The 22187-nt window shown below is 40.0% G+C and overlaps 1 protein-coding gene across 8 annotated transcripts in view; it reads left to right on the top strand.

Moving 5' to 3' along the window:
• LOC131430197 (probable WRKY transcription factor protein 1) overlaps positions 1-22187 on the top strand; it is a 235564-nt gene that overhangs the window by 104587 nt on the left and 108790 nt on the right. For all 8 annotated transcript variants that reach the window (XM_058594933.1, XM_058594931.1, XM_058594930.1 and 5 more), the window contains exon 4: positions 15206-15379. In XM_058594933.1, coding sequence (XP_058450916.1) covers positions 15206-15379 — 174 coding nt within the window. The remainder of the gene's footprint in view (positions 1-15205; positions 15380-22187) is intronic.

Genomic DNA, 22187 nt, shown 5'->3' with positions numbered 1-22187 from the left:
CGGTTCGCACCTTTTGCGTAATTCAAACTTTAATGTAGTTCAATTTTCACCTCCTCGGATAGGAAAATCTCCAAGTATTTTTTTCGCTAATTTTCGGTATTTCCATGTGTAGTTCAAGAAACTATAAATTCTTTAAATTTGATCAGTATCAAAAGACTGTTCCAGAAAGTATGGACGCACTTTGATTTCGCTGTAAATAATTCACAAGTGTTAGATATTCAAATTTTATTCGATATACTGATAATATTAGACTACAACAACAGAATATTATTCTCAAAATTTGCTACTTAGCCATTGTAGACTAGCTGGCGCACCTTCTTGCGAACGTTATTCATTAAATTCCGTACAGACTTCTTGGTGACAAGTTTTGACACTTTTTCCAATCTTTTTCGAACTGTTGAATGGTTTCGGTTGCCGAGACATGTTTCCTAAAATGTGCCTTCGTCAATGCCCAAAACTCCTCAATTGGTCGAAGTTGTGGGCAATTTGGTGGATTCATGTCTTTTGGGACGAAAGTGACATTTTTGGTAGTATACCATTCTACCGTTGATTTCGAGTAGTGGCAAGAAGCAAGATCTGGCCAGAAGACAACAGGTGGCTTCGAATCATTGGTAGAAGTCGTTTTGGTAAACATTCCGTGATGTATATTTCGCTGTTCATTGAAGCAGTGATGATGAAGGGTCTCGAAATCTTACCGCAGCTACAAATAGCTTGCCAGACCATAGCTTTCTTATCAAATTTTTCGACTTCAATCGATGTCTCGGACTGGTTTAACACTTGCCCTTCTCGCACCGTATAATATTGTGGATTTGGCAAGGATTTGTAATCGAGTTTCACGCAGGTTTCGTCGTCCATAATTATGCAGCTCAAATTTCCAGCAAGAATCGTATTGTACAGCTTTCGAACCCTCGGCCTGATCGATGCTTCTTGTTTCGGACTACGTTTTGGTTGTTTCTGCTTCTTATAGGTTCGAAGATTCAAGCGTTCTTTAGCACGAAAAACATTTGACTTCGAAGTGCCCACTTTTTTGGCCACATCCCAAACTGAAACCTCCTTCTTTTGCTCGAACGCCTTCAGTATACGTTTATCCAACTGAGGGTTAGCAGGACCTTTTTTTCGAGCCGTTTTCGGTTTATCCTCAAAGGTGTTATCCTCACCGAACTTCCTGATGACATTTCGCACGGCTTTTTCACTTACTCCTTCCATTTTTGCTATCTTTCTCAGTGACAGTCCGCGTTCTGTGCACCATTTGTACACAATTTTTCGACGTTGTTCTGCTGAAAGTCCACGCATTTTGAAACCAACTAATGAAAACGAATAAACAACTGCACAAGTGGTTAGAGAAGAACTAGTTTAATTGGCAAAACAATTTCTCCGGTTAGGAGCTAGCTACAGTTGTGTTATTTTTGTTTTCCTCGTTAAATACTGTTCAAATTTAAAGCTAACTCAAGACGGCTCTACCTTTTAAAAAGACCAAACAAATCGTTATTGATTTTTCTTTTTTTTTAATGCAGCGTCAAATGTGGGTTTTGATACACAAACTAAAATCATTTCCATGCTTTTATTTTAATTTAACTTTTTCTATTCATTTTCCAATTCGTGAAACTGCCTTCCACTTTTCGAAGATATTCATTCAACTGTTTTTGATCACCATTTCCGGTACTTCCGAAATTGATAACTGGGTACCGATAAATCGTAAATCAATTTTTTTTGGTTATTTTCTAACAAAACACTCGCACAGGGTGACAAGTGACCGGGAAAATCGCGAGAAAGTGGGGTATTTGGTTTCACCAGGAAAACCGGTAAAAAATCGGGAATTTTAGTGAAAAACCAGAAAGTGAGAAGTAGGAGACAATACCCAATTTTGCGTTTGAGCGAAATCTTCAGTCAAGTGTTGAAACAACTTGTTGCCGCATACATGTTCTATGTTGAACAATCCATTGGATATTGGGTCAAGGCCTCATGTCTCGTCCAAAGAGTGTTTAACAGCAGTTTTAGATAAATCAGAAAGTATCACAACTTTCTTAGCTGTTATCAAGAACAGCAAAATAAGCATTATTTTGATACTTCTGTTGGATTTATTAAGTTTTAGAATAAGCATTCAACACAAAATCTCAAGCTAACATTGGAATTTTTTTAATTAAATCTTTCAAAAATTAATGATTTTAAGTTTACCAATGATGATCGTTTTGAGACAATACTTGTGTTATGCTCATATTTGTGTGAGTTTTCAATAGGACTCACAAAATTGGAAAAGTTGTCGACTTTGATCTTATCCACCGTTTGCAGGGAGTGTTTGATTTCCTTCTTTAAGAGCTGAAACTAGTTTCTGAGGACCAGTAGAATCATACAAAGATGTAGAATATGGTTTGATTTTCTCTATGTTTAATTTTCTTTTAAAGGTCCTCAACTATTCCATAGTAAAATCACGAGAACGTTGATATTGATGTACATGAAGAAGAATGGCATTTAGTTTGAGCTATTGCTCCTAACTTCAATAATGTAATGATTTGAAAAATGTATAGTAGTATCCATACTTTCCAAAACAATTCCATTGCATTGTATATGAGATCTGTATCCTAGCCGTTCTATGGTGGTAGAATATATAACTAAATGAATTAATCATTGCTTAATATGAAATCCTAAATGTTATTGGTAGATGATCTGAATCAAAGTCAGTTCACTTCAATTGTGACTTTGATCTTCTAGAACTAGATCTTTTCTAGAAGGGTTTCTCATAGAAGATAAATTAATTGGGCTATTTGGAAATAAAACTGGCTAAGTACCAGCGGATCCTTGAGATTCAATCCTCAACTAGCGGGCCTATGGCATATTTGTTCAAATCTTGAAATGAAAGAATATTTAAAAAAACTAACTAGCTTATTCCAAAAACCAGGAATTTTTATCTCGCAAATCGGGAAAGTCCCCAAAAAACGGGAAATTGAAATCGGCAGTTCACTTGCCACCCTGTCATTATCTATGTTAAGACAATTTCATTCAAATAAAGAATGATGTTTTTTTTTGTAATTGGACTTCAAATTTTTAAAATCAATATTTTTCAGTGTAGGTTTTTGAGTACCTAAGCAATTTTTCAGTATTTTTATGCAAAACTGTAACTAATTTTGTGAATTTCACCAGCACAAAAAATTTTTGTATGATTTGTCATTTTTCGATGATGTATTTTTGCAAAAAAAAATGGTGAAAAAAGAAGTTCAGTTCTATTTAAAAGACTGTCTAGATCAATACACATGGATACACAAAGTAAGCAAAGTGGGTTTTTGTGATAAAGTTTATGTGTCGAGTACGTTCTCATTTGAATCTGGGACGGTGCTGTCAAATCCGAACACAATTTGGTGCGGAATTCGTCTATTCCAACTCTATACTGAAAAAAAAAAGATTTTCGAAATTGAAGTCGATTTACAAAACTAAAACACCATTTGCAAATTTTCCCTGTCAACCTTCCATATGTTGCAAGACACCGCTCATTAAGAGAAAAAAGTTTTGACCTAGGAGTACATCTTTCTTAACTATGCTCGTCTCGGTGCATTTTCAGTATTTCACAATACGAAAATGTAACAAAATTACTCCAGATTTAATTTCTCTATAAATTTTTCTCTGTTTCTGTATTTTCTCTAATTCTTTCACGAAAGGAATGGAAGAAGGTGTAAGATTGTTGTTAATGTCAGGTTTAATTACGTAAACACTGTTTAAATATTGCAAAAAATAAGTCCAAACACGAAACATCAAAATCAACCGAACCTGTAGATAGACCTGAACGGAGACACATCGAGTGCGCAGGCTGCCATATATGTCTGGATAGCGGAACTACACCCGACGTTATTCAACTGGTGCTTCAGCCTATGACAAATATTAGGCTCCGTTCCTAAAGTCTAAAAACAGAAAAAAAACAACTAGTTCTTCTGTGAGCATATTTGCTGTTGGACGTTCGCAGTGTGAGTTTGACTTCAAACAGGAGCGATTGACTCATCCAGCTGTTGGTCGTTTGCATTGTAGAAAAAGAAAACGAAAAGTGGACAACGATGGGGAACATTATACAAAATCAGCCGTTCTAATGGCTCCAAATATTATCCAAAGAACTATTGAGGTTACTTCTTCTCAAACCAACGGTAAGAATCATCGGTTTAGTGCAAATCTAGAATAATTTGATAAGTTTTTTGCACCTTTCGCTGTGTGAAATTCGCACCAGACGAGCGCAAATAAACTAGCATTTGGCAGCAACGCGTTCGAGAAATATGTTCCAAGCAGTGTTTAATATCGTAGACAATTTGGCTCTTCTGAATGCCAGAAATGAACGCCGTACAGCATTTTGATAGTTTCTTTCAATGAAACAAAAAAAATCCTAAATGAAATAATCGAAATCAAAATTCTATATGTTGCTATTTTTGTGGTCATTAGGACCGCTCATTTATGAGAAAGCCACAAAGGAAATCACGTAGAAAGAAAGTTCTTAACCAAAATTGGTTTAACAGATCGGCTGAAAAGTTCGTATCGTTTCTATGAGAGGGCGCCACTACAATTAAATCCATACCATTTTCAGTTAGTACCAACCTTCAAAAGATACGTGTATAAATTTGACAGCTGTCTGATTATTAGTTTGTGAGATATTGCATTTTGAGTGAGGCTACTTTTGTTATTGTGAAAAAAATGGAAAAAAAGGAATTTCGTGTGTTGATGAAACACTACTTTTTGATGAAAAAAAGTGCCGCCGATACCAAAAAATGGCTTGATGAGTGTTATCCAGACTCTGCACCGGGCGAAGCAACAATTCGTAAGTGGTTTGCAAAATTTCGTACTGGTCATATGAGCACCGAAGACGATGAACGCAGTGGACGTCCAAAAGAGGCTGTTACCGATGAAAACGTGAAAAAAATCCACAAAATGATTTTCAATGACCGTAAAATGAAGTTTATCGAGATAGCTGACACCCTAAAGATATCAAAGGAACGTGTTGGACATATTATTCACGAATATTTGGATATGAGAAAGCTTTGTGCAAAATGGGTGCCGCGTGAGCTCACAATCGATCAAAAACAACAACGAAAAACCATGCTGAAATTGAACGAATCGGGCTTCGAATTGCTCCCTCATCCACCGTATTCTCCAGATTTGGCCCCCAGTGACTTTTTCCTGTTCTCAGACCTCAAGAGAATGCTCGCTGGTAAAAAATTTAGAAGCAATGAAGAGGTAATCGTTGAAACTGAGGCCTATTTTGAGGCAAAGGACAAATCGTACTACAAAAATGGTATCGAAAAGTTGGAAGATCGCTATAATCGCTGTATCGCCTCTGATGGCAATTATGTTGAATAATAAAAACGAATTTTGGCAAAAAAATGTGTGCTTCTATTAAACGATACGAACTTTTCAGCCGAACTGTTAGTATTGAATCAATCGGCATTGTGAGCAGTTCGAGCGATTGCGTCATCCAACTGCTGGAATTGGAGGAAAAGAAAACTTAAAGTGGACAACGATGGGGTACAAAATCAACCGTTTTAATGACTCTAAATGTTATCTGAAGAACTAATAAGATGACTTCTTTTCAAATCAACGGGTAATATCATCAGCTTAGTGCAAATCTAGAATAATTTGATTAGCTTTGTGCACTTTCCGCTGTGTGAAATTCGCACTTAAAGAGCGCAAATAAGCTAGCATTTGACTGTATCGCGTTCGAGAAATCTGTTCCTCAGTTCGTGCTCGCATCTCACCCGATACAGTCAAAAATCGTTTACGGTCGAAACAACAGAAACAAAGACAATACGCCAGTGAATAATAGTGTGTACGGAATGGTCAAATACGATTTAATTAAGCCTGAAACTTGACCTACAATACCGAATTCAATTTGTATAGATTTCAAGCGTTGCAAAGTTAGACCAGCAGCAAATGAAATTGAAATCTTACTTAAAGAACGATTGCATCTAGACGCTAATGATGTAAGTGAGATTCAATTCAACAAGGCGTCTAACTGTGTGTACATTATGTTTAAACGTTAAAGCAATGCACTTGCATTCGCTTTGGTTAACAACGAGGTGCACAGCGTTGAGTGTGACAACATTAAATACAAAATCCCTGTGCACATGGTGGACAATGCCATAGAAGTACGCGTGCATGACCTTCCCCCGCAGGCCACCGATAAGTTCGTTCGGGAGAATATGTCGCAGTACGGTGAAATCCTTTCCATCGAAAGGGAAGTATGGCGGAATTTTTTCCCCGGCATCCGGAATGGCGTGCGAATTGTGCGTATGCAACTACGTAAGGCAATTCCATCTTACATGATTTGTGGTCAAGGGGGTACACGTCCGTGTAAAACGTTGATTACCTATGAAAATCTGCTGGTTACATGTCAGTTTTGTGAACAACCTGTATACTACAATAAACCTTGCACTGAAACTGCGAAAAAGACATCTTCAACCAAAGACAAGGTCAACCGTCCAACAACGAAAACTAGTAAGCGCAGTACTCATGTTTCACCATCAAACCAACCAGCAACTGCAACCAATGTACAACAAGGCGCATCTAAAGCAACTTGCAACGAGCTCAAGACTACGAACAACAAGGAAAATGAAACGAAGACGGACACCAACAACAATACAACCGATGAGGCAATGGATGACGAGACGAGCCACGAACAAAGTGCCCCTCAACCCTCGCAAGAGGGAAATGGAAGCTCTTCTCCTCCTAGAAAAAGAGTGAAAACGAGATCCACTTCAAAAAATTCTTTATTTAAAAAATCGGCTAATTCGGCCACGTAAAGCTTGTACGCAAATAAGCCTGAATAAATATTTCTTTTAAAAAAATCTGTTTCGAACAGTGTTTAATATCGTAGAGAATTCCACAATTGGACCGTTTTGAAAGGCGGGAAGGAATCTCGTACAACATTTGCTAGTTTCTTTCACTCAAATATTGATATGTATGAAATATTGAAATATATGAGCGATTGTACGACTTGTGTTACGATTATATTTATGTGATGATTTCGTCTAGGTCAAGGCTCAAACTTACAAATGACTTGGAATTGCACCCTACTTCCTGGAATTCAAACGTAACAAAATATCCCTCTTCAGGATTTCAAAGATACTAACGGCCCTGTTACTTGCGTCTCGCGGTAACAAGAAAGACCGTTGATGATTTCCAAATTCGTAGCGACGTTTATTCGTTCGAAGTTTAGCCGCTTTAAATTCCTGCATGTATATATATAACTTAGAATTAATGCATGTTTAGTTTAAATTTTACAATTATTTCATTACGTTTTAGTGCATATACACGTCTTTCGTCCTTTTGAATCCTTAGCTTGTCGTAACCTGCCTGCTCAAAAATCCCGATCAAATTCAACCGTACTACTGAACGTTCAGTCGCTCCGTACTATTAGGTTAAGTTTTAGCACGTTAGATTCTAAATGCATATATGATCAATGTTTAGCCAATTAGTTACTGATAATAATTATAATAATGATAATAATAATAATAATAATAATACCTTCGATTACGGTTCAGTTCAGTTAAATCAAGAGTATTATGTATGAAGCTCAAATCACTTAATCCGAAAGAAATTAACACGAAATTTCACACGAGCACGTCTTGCTCATTATACTATCACTTTTTCTCTTCTTTTTCGCCTACCAGTTTCTTTATTTCCCGTTTCGAGCTTGCAGTATGACATTTGTATAATCGTTAAGCCGGGTTGCCATTTATTCGCTGGTATCGACACCAAGGGGTTTCGGTGACACTCCCCCCCAGTTCGCTGACTCCACCACTGAGTCTGCTAACTCCTTCTTAGGTGCTTCACGTTGGGAACCACTGACGTCAATTACCGCGACGTTTACAGCTGCTCTCTCGTAGACACCTTTAGCTGTTCGTATCGTCACCTTGCGTACCTGCCCATCTCTATTTACTGTGCCAATAACGCGCCCCTTGGGCCAACAATTTCTTGGACTCTCCGGATCCACGATCAGCACTATGTCACCCTCTTTAATCGGTGGAACCTTTCGGTGCCACTTGCTGCGCCTCGTTATCTCCGGTAAGTACTCCCTGAGCCATCTCTTCCAGAAGTGATTTGCAAATACTTGGGATAGATGCCAGCCACGTCGCAGTGCGATTGAATTACTGTCCAGCAGAGACCACGGTTTTGATCCATCAGACGATCCCAATAACCAGTGATTTGGGGTAAGTGCAGGTGCCGCCTCATCTTCGATTGCCACGTGCGTGAGTGGTCGCGCGTTGAGGATTGCCTCAACCTCCATCAGCGCGTTCTTAAGCTCCTCGTCTGTCGGTCTTGTAGACAGTTTTATTTCCGATAAGGTGCGTTTAACAGACTGGACGAGCCTCTCCCAGCTCCCCCCCATGTGGGGCGTGGCTGGTGGATTAAAACTCCATACGGTACTAGAACTAACAAACTCCTGTGCCATTTTATTTTTGTCAATGGCCTCCAACGATTGCTTAAGCTCCCGCTCGGAGCCGATGAAGTTGGTACCTCTATCACTGTAAAATACAGCTGGAGTTCCACGACGAGCTATGAAATTTCTTATGGCCATTATGCATGAGTTAGTGGTTAAAGAGCTAGCTAATTCAATATGGACGGCGCGTATAGTGAGACATGTTAAGAGAACCCCCCACCTCTTCTCGACTCTTCTACCAATAGACACTTCCATTGGACCAAAATAGTCTATTCCGGTGTGAGTAAACGGTCGAACGAACGCGGCAAGTCTGCACGGAGGAAGATCTGCCATTGCTGGAGGACGGGGACGAGCATCTTTCAAATTACAGTGCTGACAATCACGTCTAACTTTGGCGTACACTCGGCGCAGTCGACTAACGCAAAACCTTTGACGAATTTCGTTGATAACCGATTCATGATTGTGATGGTGAAATTTGTCGTGATAGCTCCGTATGATTAGATGTGTTACCGGGTGGTCGCGAGGAAGGATGATAGGATTGATCGTGTCTGGTGAAACATATTCGCATGCCCCTATTCTCCCTGCCATACGTAGTAGCCCTTTTTCGTCGATATAGGGGGACAATTTGAATAAGATGCTTCGTTTAAGAAGCGATGCGTCTTTACCTTTCTGACGAAGTGTGGAGTACTCTTCAGGAAACTTAGCCTGCTGTGCAGCGCGAATATGAAATGTTTCTGCTCCACGAATTTCATCGCTTGTTAAGCCGTTGCTAAGTCTAGTATATTTGTTCGGTTGAGCGTTACGAAGGAAGCGGAAGATATATGCAGTTGTGCGAGTCAGTCGCTTCCAATCGCGGAAATTGTTCACTGGAAACTCCACTTTTATTGATGTGTAGTGAATGTGTATGTTGACTCGTAACTCTTCGGAAGTTTCGGCAGTTTCAGCGGGTGTAGCGGGCCATTCGTCTTGTCGTCGCCAAAGAAATTCGGGACCTTGAAACCATCTACTCTGATTAACAAAGGAAGGACGTCGTTGCCACTTGGTTCCGTCATCTGCTACGTTCCATCTAGTAGAAACCCATTTCCAATCCGATGCGTTCGTCAGATCTAAAATCTCACTAACGCGAGCAGCCACAAATTGGCTGTACTTACGGTGATCTGCGCATATCCAAGATAGAGCGTTTCTTGAATCTGTCCAGAAGGCGCATCGAGATACTTTGAAATCTAGTCCTTGTATGACAGAATTCGCCAATCTGGCATCAATGAGCGCTGCTTGCAGCTCCAATCTAGGAATGGTGGTATATTTGAGTGGAGCTACACGGGTCTTTGCGGTAACTAACGAACATTCCACTGTGTCGGTATTCTCGAAACGTAGATACGCCACGGCTGCCATGCCATTTCCGCTGGCATCAACGAAGGTGTGTAGTTGTATTGCTGTTTGTTTATCTATTGATATTTTGCGCCTATAGCATCGCGGTATTTCCAAATGCTCGATGTCAGGTAGAAGTTTCAGCCACGACTGCCATTTATCAAAGCACCTTTGATCAATCTTCTCGTCCCATCCAACGCCTGTGCGCCAGATTTCTTGATATAATACCTTTAGGTACATGAGGTAATGAGAAATTAGGCCCAATGGATCGTAGATGGACATCATGATGCGCAATACTTCGCGCTTCGTGGGAAAACACTTGCCGCCCAACAGATCTTTTCCAAACCTCGTCCAATTCAACTTATAGGTGAAACAGTCAGACTTCGTGCACCACCACATGCCAAGCACTTTCTCAGTCGCTAAGGCTGACGATAGCTCGAGGCTTTTCTCAGTAGCTTGATCGCCACAAAGTGCATTTAGAACTGCTGGCGAGTTAGACATCCAATTCCGAATTTCAAATCCACCGCTTTTGTGAACAAACCAGACAGACCTTGCCAGCTCGATTGCTTCCTGTTCCGTTTCAGTACTACTCAGCATATCGTCGACGTACGTGCAACGTATGATTGCTCTCGCAGCAGCAGGATACTGATTACAAAATCGTTCTGCATTCATGTTTTTTACGAATTGCGCGGTTGCTGGAGAACAGGAAGCACCGAAGGTCATAACCTGCATAACAAACGTACTGGGTTCCTCAAGTTCCACTTCATCCCGCAGGAAAAAACGCTGACTATGTTGATCTTCTTTGCTCATAGCTACCTGGTGGAACATTTCGCGTATGTCTCCGCATATCGCGAAGCGTCTCGCTCGAAAATTGTAGAGAACGTGTACCAACGGTGTAAGCAGATCTGGACCAGTGAGCTAAGCAGAATTCAGCGATATTTCACATGTCGTAGCTGCTGCATCCCAGACGAGTCTGATCTTCCCCGGCTTATTCGGGTTTGTTACCGGAAAGAACGGTAAATACCAGGTGCGTTCGTGAGTTTCTGCCAGTTCGTCGGTGGTCAGCTTACGTACATAGCCTTTGGCAATGTAGTCTATAAGTTTCTCTTTAACTAACCGTGCCAGATCAGGATCCTTGGCCAATCGCCGTTCAAGATGGTTGAAACGTTTTTGCGCCATTGCTTTATTGTCAGGTAATCTCACATTATCGTGCTTCCAGAGCAGTCCTGTTTCATACCTGTCTCCGTTGAAATGAGTGCGCTCTCGCAAGAGGCTTAACGCACGATCATCTTCGAGGGAACGAATCTGCTTAGCCGGTGACATGATGCCAAGACTTTCCAATGAGAAATACTCCTTCATGGCATGGTTCATATCCATGTCAGTAATCTGTTCGGTCTCATTTTCACAGCAGGAAACATGATACGTATAGTGAACCATGTTCATAGGCTGATCACTTGGAACCCCTCCGTAGATTGTCCATCCGAGATTAGTTTTAACAGCTATCGGATCACCTGGTTTGCCTTCACGACTTTTCCGTACAAGTGTAGCATTCGCGTGTTGAACACCTATTAGAAGACGTGGCCGAACATCTCGATAAGATTGCACTGGAACTCTTTTCAAATAATTGTATTCGGTCTGTAACTGTTCCAGGTTGAGCGTTTGATACGGCAATTGAAGTTCTTTCACTGTCCGAACGTCCTCAAAAAGGAATCGTTTTCCTCTCAAACCAGAGATTTGGAATTTAACGCTGTGTGAATCATCTTCCGAACGGTGCATGCCTCCGGTCCATTTGAGGCATAATGGGCGGCGTTCACCAGAGAGATTTAACTCCTTCGCCAGCTCCTCATCCATAAAAGTCTTCGAGGATCCATCGTCCAGAAAGGCATAGCAATGCATCACAGTTCCATTACCGTAAATCACGACCGGAATGTACCGGAACAAAATAGAGCTTGAACAAGTCTGATGGGCGTTACACGACTGCTCTTCACGCTTCGGTTTAGTAATCGGTGACGTATCTGCATTCAGCTCTTTGTGTAGCAAGGGATGATGCTTGTAGGTACATCCATTTACTCCACATTCCTTTGATTCACATCCTCCGTTGTGCTGCTTCAAACATTTCCGGCAGACTCTAGCCTCTCGGATGGCTGCCCATCTTCCGTCATATGACAAATCCAGAAACCTTTTACACTTTGCGAATGAAGCGCAAACTCCTTTGCATACTATACACTGGTACACAGGCGTTTTTTGCTTGGAAGCACCGGATGCTTGTTGGCCTTCTTTCTTCCAATTCTGCTGGTCGATATGGGCATTCAAGAAAGCCTTTGGCTTTTTGCGAGAATCGGGATATTGGGTCGTTTCCTGATTCCTAACTGGTTCAGCTACCAAACAAGCATCCTCAGCCATGTCATAAATCCATTTACTGAAACCTGCTAACGTAATTTTTCGCAAGCATCTAGTATGCCTGGCCCATTCTAGCTTCATCGTGACTGGAAGTTTGCCAATCAGGTCGTTTATCAGGGATGAATCTCGCTTAAGCTCGCTTTGGCCACACGCATCGATTGTAGCTTCAAGGTTTTGTACCGACAGAGCAAAATCAATCATTTTATTCAGTGAGTCCGGTTTTATCGGGGGCATTGCCAAAATTTTCTCTTTTAACGAATGAACGACAAACCTTGGCTGGCCAAATCTCAATTTAAGTGCACCCATTGCTCTATTCACTGTCGACGGATGAAGTAGAAAGCTCTTTACTGCGGCGAATGCATCTCCCTTTAGACAGCTTCTTAGACGAATCATATTTTCATCGTTGGTGTACCCGCACATTTGCGTTGTACTCTCAAAAGTGGAAAAGAAAATTGGCCACTCTTCTGGATTTCCGGAGAATATGGGCAGATCTCTGGCAACAACTTGGCGGGCCGCGAGCTGGTTTCGAGTCAGGCTGAAATTCAGTTGATTACCACGGATACTAATTTTCTTCTCCTGCCTTCGTGGGACAGTTTTAGGAGTCGAACGTTGCGTTGGCTCAAAATCCTTGTCACTGGATGGTGGATCTTGTTGCTCTTTCTCGTCGGTATCATCTTCCATATCAGTCCTAAGATAGTCCTCGTTTGAATCCGCCGTCTCGTCTGTATTATTATCTACTCCGTCGCGTAGCCAATCCTCCACCTTGGAAACACCATCTACTGAGTCGGTTTTACCATCTTCATCTTCAAGTTCCGCTAACTCTTGTAGAACGCTGTATTTTTTGTCAGTCAGCTTCTTTTTCTCTTCCAGTAGCGACTTCTCTGCATCTAGTTTTCGCAGCTGTAACTCTAGTTGAAGTCTAGTAGATTTTCTAGACGTATACGACATCACGGATATCGACTCTGGAGACTTAGACTGTTGATTACTCTCCTCCTGTTGTTTGTACTGTTTCACGGCATCTGGTTGCTTCTTCGTGAATCCATCTACCGCTGTATCTCCCTTCACGGAAGTTGAAGCCTTTTTATCCACTTTTTCCGCCTTCGATCGCTTGGATACTCGTTTCTTCACAACCGTAACGCACTTCAAACACCGCCACGATCTATCCTCAACTCGATCATCGACACCCACGCAATCGAAATGATGCCAACCATCGCAGGCATCGCACTGTACCATTTGATTAGTATCAACCGATTCACACGTTTGACAATTGTAACCAATCGTTTCAGTTACTACTCTACGAGAGCCGCGTGTTCGCGCCGATTTACCTTTGACAGGGAGTACTTTACTATTGCCATTGGCTTTGATATAATTATCTTTGCGATTGTCGAGAAGGGGGGTTTCTTTCGCGCTTAATGCTTTATTAGCAGAGCTCTTACCTTCAACTTCAATGGCGTCTATAGCAGGTCCTGGATCAGACATCCTTCCTGATTCGAATAAAACGAATTTAAAGATTTGTTACTTGCGTCTCGCGGTAACAAGAAAGACCGTTGATGATTTCCAAATTCGTAGCGACGTTTATTCGTTCGAAGTTTAGCCGCTTTAAATTCCTGCATGTATATATATAACTTAGAATTAATGCATGTTTAGTTTAAATTTTACAATTATTTCATTACGTTTTAGTGCATATACACGTCTTTCGTCCATTTGAATCCTTAGCTTGTCGTAACCTGCCTGCTCAAAAATCCCGATCAAATTCAACCGTACTACTGAACGTTCAGTCGCTCCGTACTATTAGGTTAAGTTTTAGCACGTTAGATTCTAAATGCATATATGATCAATGTTTAGCCAATTAGTTACTGATAATAATTATAATAATGATAATAATAATAATAATAATAATACCTTCGATTACGGTTCAGTTCAGTTAAATCAAGAGTATTATGTATGAAGCTCAAATCACTTAATCCGAAAGAAATTAACACGAAATTTCACACGAGCACGTCTTGCTCATTATACTATCACTTTTTCTCTTCTTTTTCGCCTACCAGTTTCTTTATTTCCCGTTTCGAGCTTGCAGTATGACATTTGTATAATCGTTAAGCCGGGTTGCCATTTATTCGCTGGTATCGACACCAAGGGGTTTCGGTGACAGAACCCCAAAAGTAATGTTAAAAACTTATTTAGAAAACTGTCTTAAATCGCCGCCCCACTTCCTTGAATAGAAACGCAATCGTTTAAAATCAAATTGAATTCGGATTAAAATTTAAACTAAGATCAAAACGATTTTTTTTTGTCATAACGAACCGAAGTAAAAATAAATCACTCAATGAAATAGGATTCGATTTGAGTCCAATATTCTGTTGAGGTCCCAATTGTAACTGCTACTATTACACATCAGACGAGATCATTAGCTGAAGTTCCCAAGCGGTAGAAGATTAAATAATCATGGAAGTAAGACTATCGATGTAATACTTGCACATATCAGACAAACTAGTTTAAGTATTCCCATGTGAAATAATGATACCTGTGTCATCCTGAGAATTGAACCACGCATCGGTCGTGCAAAGTCTGAACATGTCCGAAGTTCTGTACAATTGGGTTGCTCTATGATTACATCCAGAATGCATTGAAATCCTATTTTTATGTTTCGTTTTATGCGTTTTTTTTATTGCAAAGCATATCCTCCGTACATACCTTAGTACCAAAGTCTTTTTTATGCAAATTGTTATTATAGTATGTGCCCTTTAAAATTGTGATTTTTTGGACTGGTGAAGTTATTTCTGCAAATTTGAGAAGTTATGCGTTGCTTATCCCCGCACCTAAGATAGATTCTTGTGAGGTTAAATCGGTAAAACGATTTTCCCGGTTTGGATAAAGTTGCGAGTCCCATATCTAAGTTATTTGTTCTCAAATTTTCATTTCTGCTTTTTCATTTATCAGCTTTTTTGGCACGATCATCGATTGTCATTTTCCAAAAAAAAACAATATCAGAAATCTAATGAATGTATTGTTCTTTTCCTTTTTTTCCAGCCCGGCGAGTCGGGTTTCGTGGTCCTGGGCGACCTAACGCTCGAAACCTCCACCGATCCGGACGATTCGTGGGCCTTGGGCCCACCGTCGCCATGTGACGTTGAGTTCGAGAATGCCAACATTGTGATCAACGGTAAATCCAGTATGAGAAACAAGACTAGTAAGGATAGCAAGGTAAGTGGTTTCAAGCCAATTTGTATTGTATTGCATTGCCCTCCCGTTTATGTGACAACAGCGTGTCTCTCCGTCGGACCTGGACAATTAAGATACTAAAGATTGAAGATTTAAAACGAAAGAATAGAGCCCCCTCCTTCGGGTTTGCACACCACTTAACATCGTGGAATTGAAATGCAAATCAATCTGCCTGGAAATAGCTCATCCGTGGTGGAGCAGAGAGAATTTTCTTAGTTTGTCTTACGCCACAATGCGATGGCACGACTAGTCAGTCAGTCAGTCAGTCGGCAGAGTCAATTTGATTCGACACGATAGTTAAACATTTGCAAGCTTGAAGTGAGGTATTTGTTTGCCCTTTCGAACAGACTTATGGCTACCTACTTAGAAAGGAGAAATAAAATTGAAAACTCGTTGCTAAGTGGCTAGTCATGATTTTCCCTGCCTTTTGTTTCAGTTCGGTCAAGTTGACTGACGACACAACGGATACCACCATCATCGGTTCGAGTGAGTCTCCGGTCATGTTATCGAGGAATAAATGTTTTCGAAAGTCAAGTTTACCCTGATGAACCGGTCATGATTACAAAATGTTGATCATCAACAGCAAGTAAGCAGCAATAGTTGCTTAACTTGATGATCTGGTTTCAGGTCCGATGGATGGAACTGGAATAACAGCAAACGCCTAGCTAACTACTCAAGTTGCTCAAGGGCTGATGAGTTCAGTGACTTTCGCCAAACTGAACCAACATAAGAAGAGTGTTAGATCAACGCCTAGTAGTAGAAGGTCTAGGAGAAATTTCTACCGGAGAAGTTTCAAACGGGGTAAGATATGTGGCCGGTAATTATTTACCGGCAAAGATGGGGAGATTGTTTAGTTGTGCCAAAAGAGTAGTTTGAATAAGTGCTTCATTCGCACAATTTAATTAACAAACTTTTATAACTAGTTTAAACCTGACGTTGGTGAAAATTCCCTCAGCACTCTGCCGTTCACACGCACTTGCTCTGCCGTCCGGCGAAGGTATTATAGGATTAACGAATGATAACCGAGTTTGACCTGCTCATCAACCTGGGGCCGGATTCCCATGGCATTTAACGAAACGCTTAGCCCTGTTTGTCTGCGCAAACGAGGTTAATCAATTATGATGTTCGTTTTTGCGAATTTACAGCAGCTCAGTGTAATCAGATTTCGTTCCGACAGTCGGCATTGTGACTTATCAGGAAGTTCCAGTGAATTACCCCTCTTGAGTCGGTTGTCAAAATAATCTTTTATGAGTGGCAACCTGATTTCATCAGACCAGATGTTTATTTTGTTTTGTGTGGGATAGTAATTTAACTCAATGGACTCCTGCATTGTTGTCTGCTGCAGGTTTGCTGATAGTTTCGTTGCAGATCCAAAATGTTACGCAGATAACCAATAAGCACTGTCTGAAGCCACAATTGGCGACTATATAATTGCTAATAAGCGTTTTAGTCGTTCGCAATACTGTTTAGAGCTCATTTGAAGATAAACAGCGAAAAAATTATTCCGATTTGGTTTTCATGAAATCGCGAGCTTCCCTTGATATACCACTCATCATATTTTGGACATCCTGTTAGCTAACGTCAGTGACCATTTTGTTCCACCATCTCCATAACGATTCACCTTTCCACTCTCCTTCTATCAGACCAAATTATTCCCAGTTGTCTCGATACCATTGTAGCACTTTTCCGATGCAGTGACTGTTTGCCAAATCTTGCCAAAATTTTACAAGTCCAGTGAAAACTTCAATGTACGTACACTTTCAGGCACTCTTGTTTGTACATTAGAAAATCCATAGTCTAGTTTATTACAAAAATTTGTCTTTCTTCCGCAGCTGCAACTCCCTTGCCATAAGCTTTCTTGTGAATTTAACTGCGGAAATGAATTTGAACTTGCTATGAACATTGCCTCGATAGTCGTTTTTGTCCATGATGCTGCCCATAATTCATTTTCACATACGTACATTTATCGTTCAGGAGGATGTATTCTTTGCGTTTTGTGAGAACCGAACCTCATTGTACAACTTCTGGATATGTCTTTTGGCTACTAGATTGGGCTTGAGTGTCCTTGTTTACTGACCCGAAAAACAACGAAATTCTTCGGACGGTGCTTTAGTTGGCATTGAATTTGTTGGCAATATCATAATCCGAAAGCCCTGGGTTTGCCCTTAAATACCGTCAAGTACAGCTTGCAACCCATAATTTTGTTACGCTGTGATCCTGCTAATCGATATTATTACTCTGACCGAAATGTTAGAGATTGCTGCACAAGGTCGATTTAGGCAATTTCAACGATTTTGCGATGTTTTAACCAAACCACGTCGAATTTGAGGCCCAAAATTAATTTCCGGTTAACGGCACTCATCAAGTATACATTTTTTAAGTGCACTGAAGAAGAAAACTTTCGAAAAACTTCGTCTCACACTTTTTTCATTGGGATAATTTGACAAGAAATTGAACTTATTTTTTACATAAATTGATTCGGGTAGCTCACATAAGCGTCTTTCAGCTTTGTTACGTCGCTTATTCGGCAAATATTCCGAAACCATAAGTTGTTGGTCGTTTTGTGGTTTAAAACTATAAGTATCAGCAACAATGCATTTAAACTTGATCAGTGGTCACTTTCTAAAAAAATGGAAGGATAGAGAAAATTACTATTTGGTGGTTAAGTCATTTCTACGATCATATCTCCGGAACTGAAAGAGTTAGCCATATGATCTTCGAACATGATCCAGAAATCAATATTAGTCTCGAACAAGCCCGAAATTGTTTAAATCGGTTAAGCCATCCCCGAGAAAACTGAGCGGAATAAAAAAAATCGTCTTATTATTCACGTCTCTAATACCCTTTATATCTCCGGAGCCGAACGTGACAGCTTTTTTATCTTCGAACTTGATTCACAACTCGATAGTAACTTCCAAACGAGTCGATGCTTGTTGAAATTGAACATTACATAGGCAACAACTATTTTTAAAACGACCATGTTGTGAGCTTATCAAATAACCGAATAGATAGCTTTCTAACGTGTCTAAGAATTTCGAACTCGATTCAAACATCGTCGAGGAATTTTGGTACACTGAAAATCGCTACGTTTTGTCGGTTAAGTCAAGTATAAGATTATGTCTCCGTAACCGGGAATGTTTAACATAAATCTTCAAAAAGAAGCCATTTCAGCGTTTAAGTAAGCCTAAGTTTATCGAATTTCGTTGATTATCTTCGAGAAGCTCAAGCCGATAATAAAAGTGCAGTTAGTCGTTTATGCCACTTATGCCATTATATCTTCGAACTTGATCAATGATCCAATAGTAGCTTTCCAATTATGCTAAACTTTTTGAAATCGGTTAAGCCATCTCCGAGAAAATTAGGCGGAATGAGAAAAAAACTTCGTTTTGTTATTTACGTCTGTAATACCATTATATCTCCGGAACCGAAAGTGACAGCTTTTTGATGTTCGAAATTGATTCACAACTCGATAGTAGCTTCCAAATGTCGATGCTCGTTGATGTTGCTTCGTAGTCGATGTTTGTTGAAATCGGTTTCGCCGACTTCGAGAACATTGAGCGGATAGAATTTTTTTTAAAGAGACAATATAAAGTCGATAAATGTGTAGGAATTGTAAATGTTTCTTGCGATTTGGGGTCATACAATGGGTAGGGCAAAAATCGAGCTTAAGCAATCATACACTGTAGATATTCTATTCATTGCTTCATCGAGTTGATAATTTAGTCTGGATTAATTCGTCGCTTTTGAACAAGACGATAATTTCCGCTTCAGTTAACTTGAACCAATTCCTAGTAAAAAAATAAGAGAAATAAATAAAAATTAGTGCTCCACGGGGAAGCCGCGGCTTACTCACATGACTTGACTTCTTCCGAATATGAGTTGTTTGCACCGATGGGGTTGCGCTTCAGTTCCTAAAAGAATAAGCAAAAAAAATTTAATTAACAAATTACGCGGAAGATGTGTGATTCTAAAAAGTGGTTTTTTAAGAGGTATAGGATTTGATTTTCGGTATCTTCACGAATAAATGCTTTCACGTATTTTACGAATAAGTGCTTCAATATTGGCTTCTAGTGTGTCAATCGTTGCTGGTTTATCTTTGTAAACATGACCCCACAAGAAATAGTCCAAAGGTGTTAAATCACACGATCTAGGCGGCCAATTGATGGGCCCAAAACGTGAGATAAACTGTTCATCGAAAGCGGCTCTCAATTTGGTCATTGTTTTGGGTGCCGTGTGGGATGTGGCACCGTCTTGCTGAAACCACATGTCAGGCATGTCCAACTCCTCCATTTTGGGCAAAAAAACATGTTTAATTCCACCTAGTGGTGTAATGATGCCTTTCTCATTTTCATTTTCTCTTGTATATTACAGTCCAAATTTTTCGAAATACTACAATTTAAAAAAGTTTAGAAAATAGTTTTGAAGATTTCTGTTTCATAATACTACTACACTGATATACTACATTTGAATTTAAGTTTGTGAAAATCTATTCAATCATATGTGAGAAAGTGAAGTGAGCTCCATTTTATCACATTTGATTGTTATTGTCGGTACTTCCGGAATCAAAAGCTGGATATCGGCATAGTGACATTCGGTTCATTCAACCATACACTAATATGACCTACAAATGTATTTACGATTCTGTATGAATATTTGAATTTTGGAGAAAAAATGTAGCGGTGGTCGGACTTGGATAAAATTCAATATATCAATCATGGGACTATCAATGGTTTGATTGGTTACAGTGTCTCATGGTCTGCAAGGTAGAGAAATTAATTAGCTAATATAAAGAGGTAGCTTATGAAAAAAAAATCTTGAAGCTGACATTTTTATACTAAGCACGCAACCTCCGGAAGCAGGTTTTAAGCCGAATTAAAATTGGGATATTCTTATAATATCTTACCACCTTTCATTTGAATCTAAGTTTGTGAAAATCGGTTCAGCCAGTTCCGAGAAAAGTGAGTGACATTACTTCCACATATTTGATGCATATTACCCTGTAATTCTGGAACCGGAAGTCGGATCCAAATGAAATTCAGGAATTTTGTATGGGACCGTAAGGCCTTTCATTTGAATTTAGGTTTGTGAAAATCGGTTCAGCCATCTACGAGAAAAGTCATTCAGTAATAGCCGTTCAACCGAGAAGGTTGTGTATAGAAGCGTACAGTTTAATAACGCTGGTTGGTTTACACGCGTTAAATACGACAACGGTTGAACTACAGGTAGAAACCTGTTCGCAGCAGCCGTTAAAACGTATAGTCGTGCTGCATAAGAGAGCCCTAGTGCTGGGCCAAGCTGGTGAAGGAAACAACAAAGGACGTTTCCCAAGCTCTACCCAGGCCACAATATACAGCCACAAGTGCTGAGCAGGAGAGTGCAAAGGCACATCGAAGAGGAAGAGTGCAAAGGCACATAGAAGCAGGAGAGTGCAAAGGCACACCGGTGCGAAGGCACTTCGGTGCAGAAGCATATCGGTACGGAGCACAAGGGAGAAGGAGACAAGACAACTCGGTCTTTCCACTGCCATACAACACGCAGGTATACACCGGTGACCTGCGCTGGTTGCAGCTGGCGAAGACAAAAGTAAATCGGAAATCGAGTGGTGCTGGATGTCAGGTTGCAGTAGCATCACATCCAACAATCAGCATCCAACAAGAACATCTAGAGCAACGAGGATCTACACGGCAGTGCAACGGAGATAGACAACAATTTCAAGGTAGAAGTTTTTTCTTTTCCTTTTGATTGAGAACTGTGTAGTGTTGGTTTCATTTTTTACTTTAAAGTTTGATTAAAAATTTTAATGTGATGGATGAATCCATGAACGTAAATCCTAGCATGAATCTGATGCCCCCACGAACGAAAAAATATCAGGAGAGCTCTTCTGGGCCTTGAATAGTCTTTTTTAGACGTATATCAAAGCCATTAAACATTTTTCAAATTAATAAAGGTTTGACATCACGATACTCTTCAATCAAAGAGATCATAAAAGTAAATAACGATAAAATTCGTGTTGTGGTAAATAATTTGAAACACGCGAATGATATTGTCTCTTCGGAACATTTCAATAAAGAGTATAAAGTTTACATACCCTCCAAAGATGTCGAAATTGACGGTGTTGTTACCGAAGCGAGTCTTTCGGTAGATGATTTACTCAAGCATGGTGTTGGTCGTTTCAAGAACTCTATGCTTGAGGGTGTGAAAATACTGGAGTGCAAACAACTGTACTCAGTAGTTCATGAAGAGGAAAAAAAAGTTTATCGCCCATCAGACTCGTTTCGAGTGACATTTGCCGGGTCTGCGTTGCCGTCCCATGTCTATGTCGATAAAATTCGCCTCCCTGTTCGGCTTTTTGTTCCAAATGTAATGAATTGTACGAACTGCAAAAAATTCGGCCACACAGCTACTTACTGTAGTAATAAACCAAAATGTATTAAGTGTGAAGGGCCTCATAAAGATAATGATTGCAACAAGGAAATTGAAAAATGTATTTATTGTGGGAATAGTCCTCATGATGATATTTCAGTATGCACTGCATTTAAAGTGCACAAAGACAAAATTAAGCTTTCTTTAAAAGCACGGTCTAAGCGCACATATGCAGAAATGCTTAAAACGGTCATTGATGTCCCCCCTTTGGAAACCGAAAACGGGTTTTCAAATCTAGAGGAACCAGAGGACTCTGACTCTGACGAAAATAGTGAAGGTAATTCGTTTATCACTACCCAAGGGTCAGTTAAGAGAAAGAAGTCTTCCTCCAAATTACCAAAAAAGACACCTAAAATTTCATCTTCAA

This window comes from Malaya genurostris, chromosome 2 (genome assembly GCF_030247185.1).
Source record: "Malaya genurostris strain Urasoe2022 chromosome 2, Malgen_1.1, whole genome shotgun sequence".
Lineage (NCBI taxonomy): Eukaryota > Metazoa > Arthropoda > Insecta > Diptera > Culicidae > Malaya > Malaya genurostris.
This window is presented reverse-complemented; position numbering and strand designations above follow the sequence as displayed.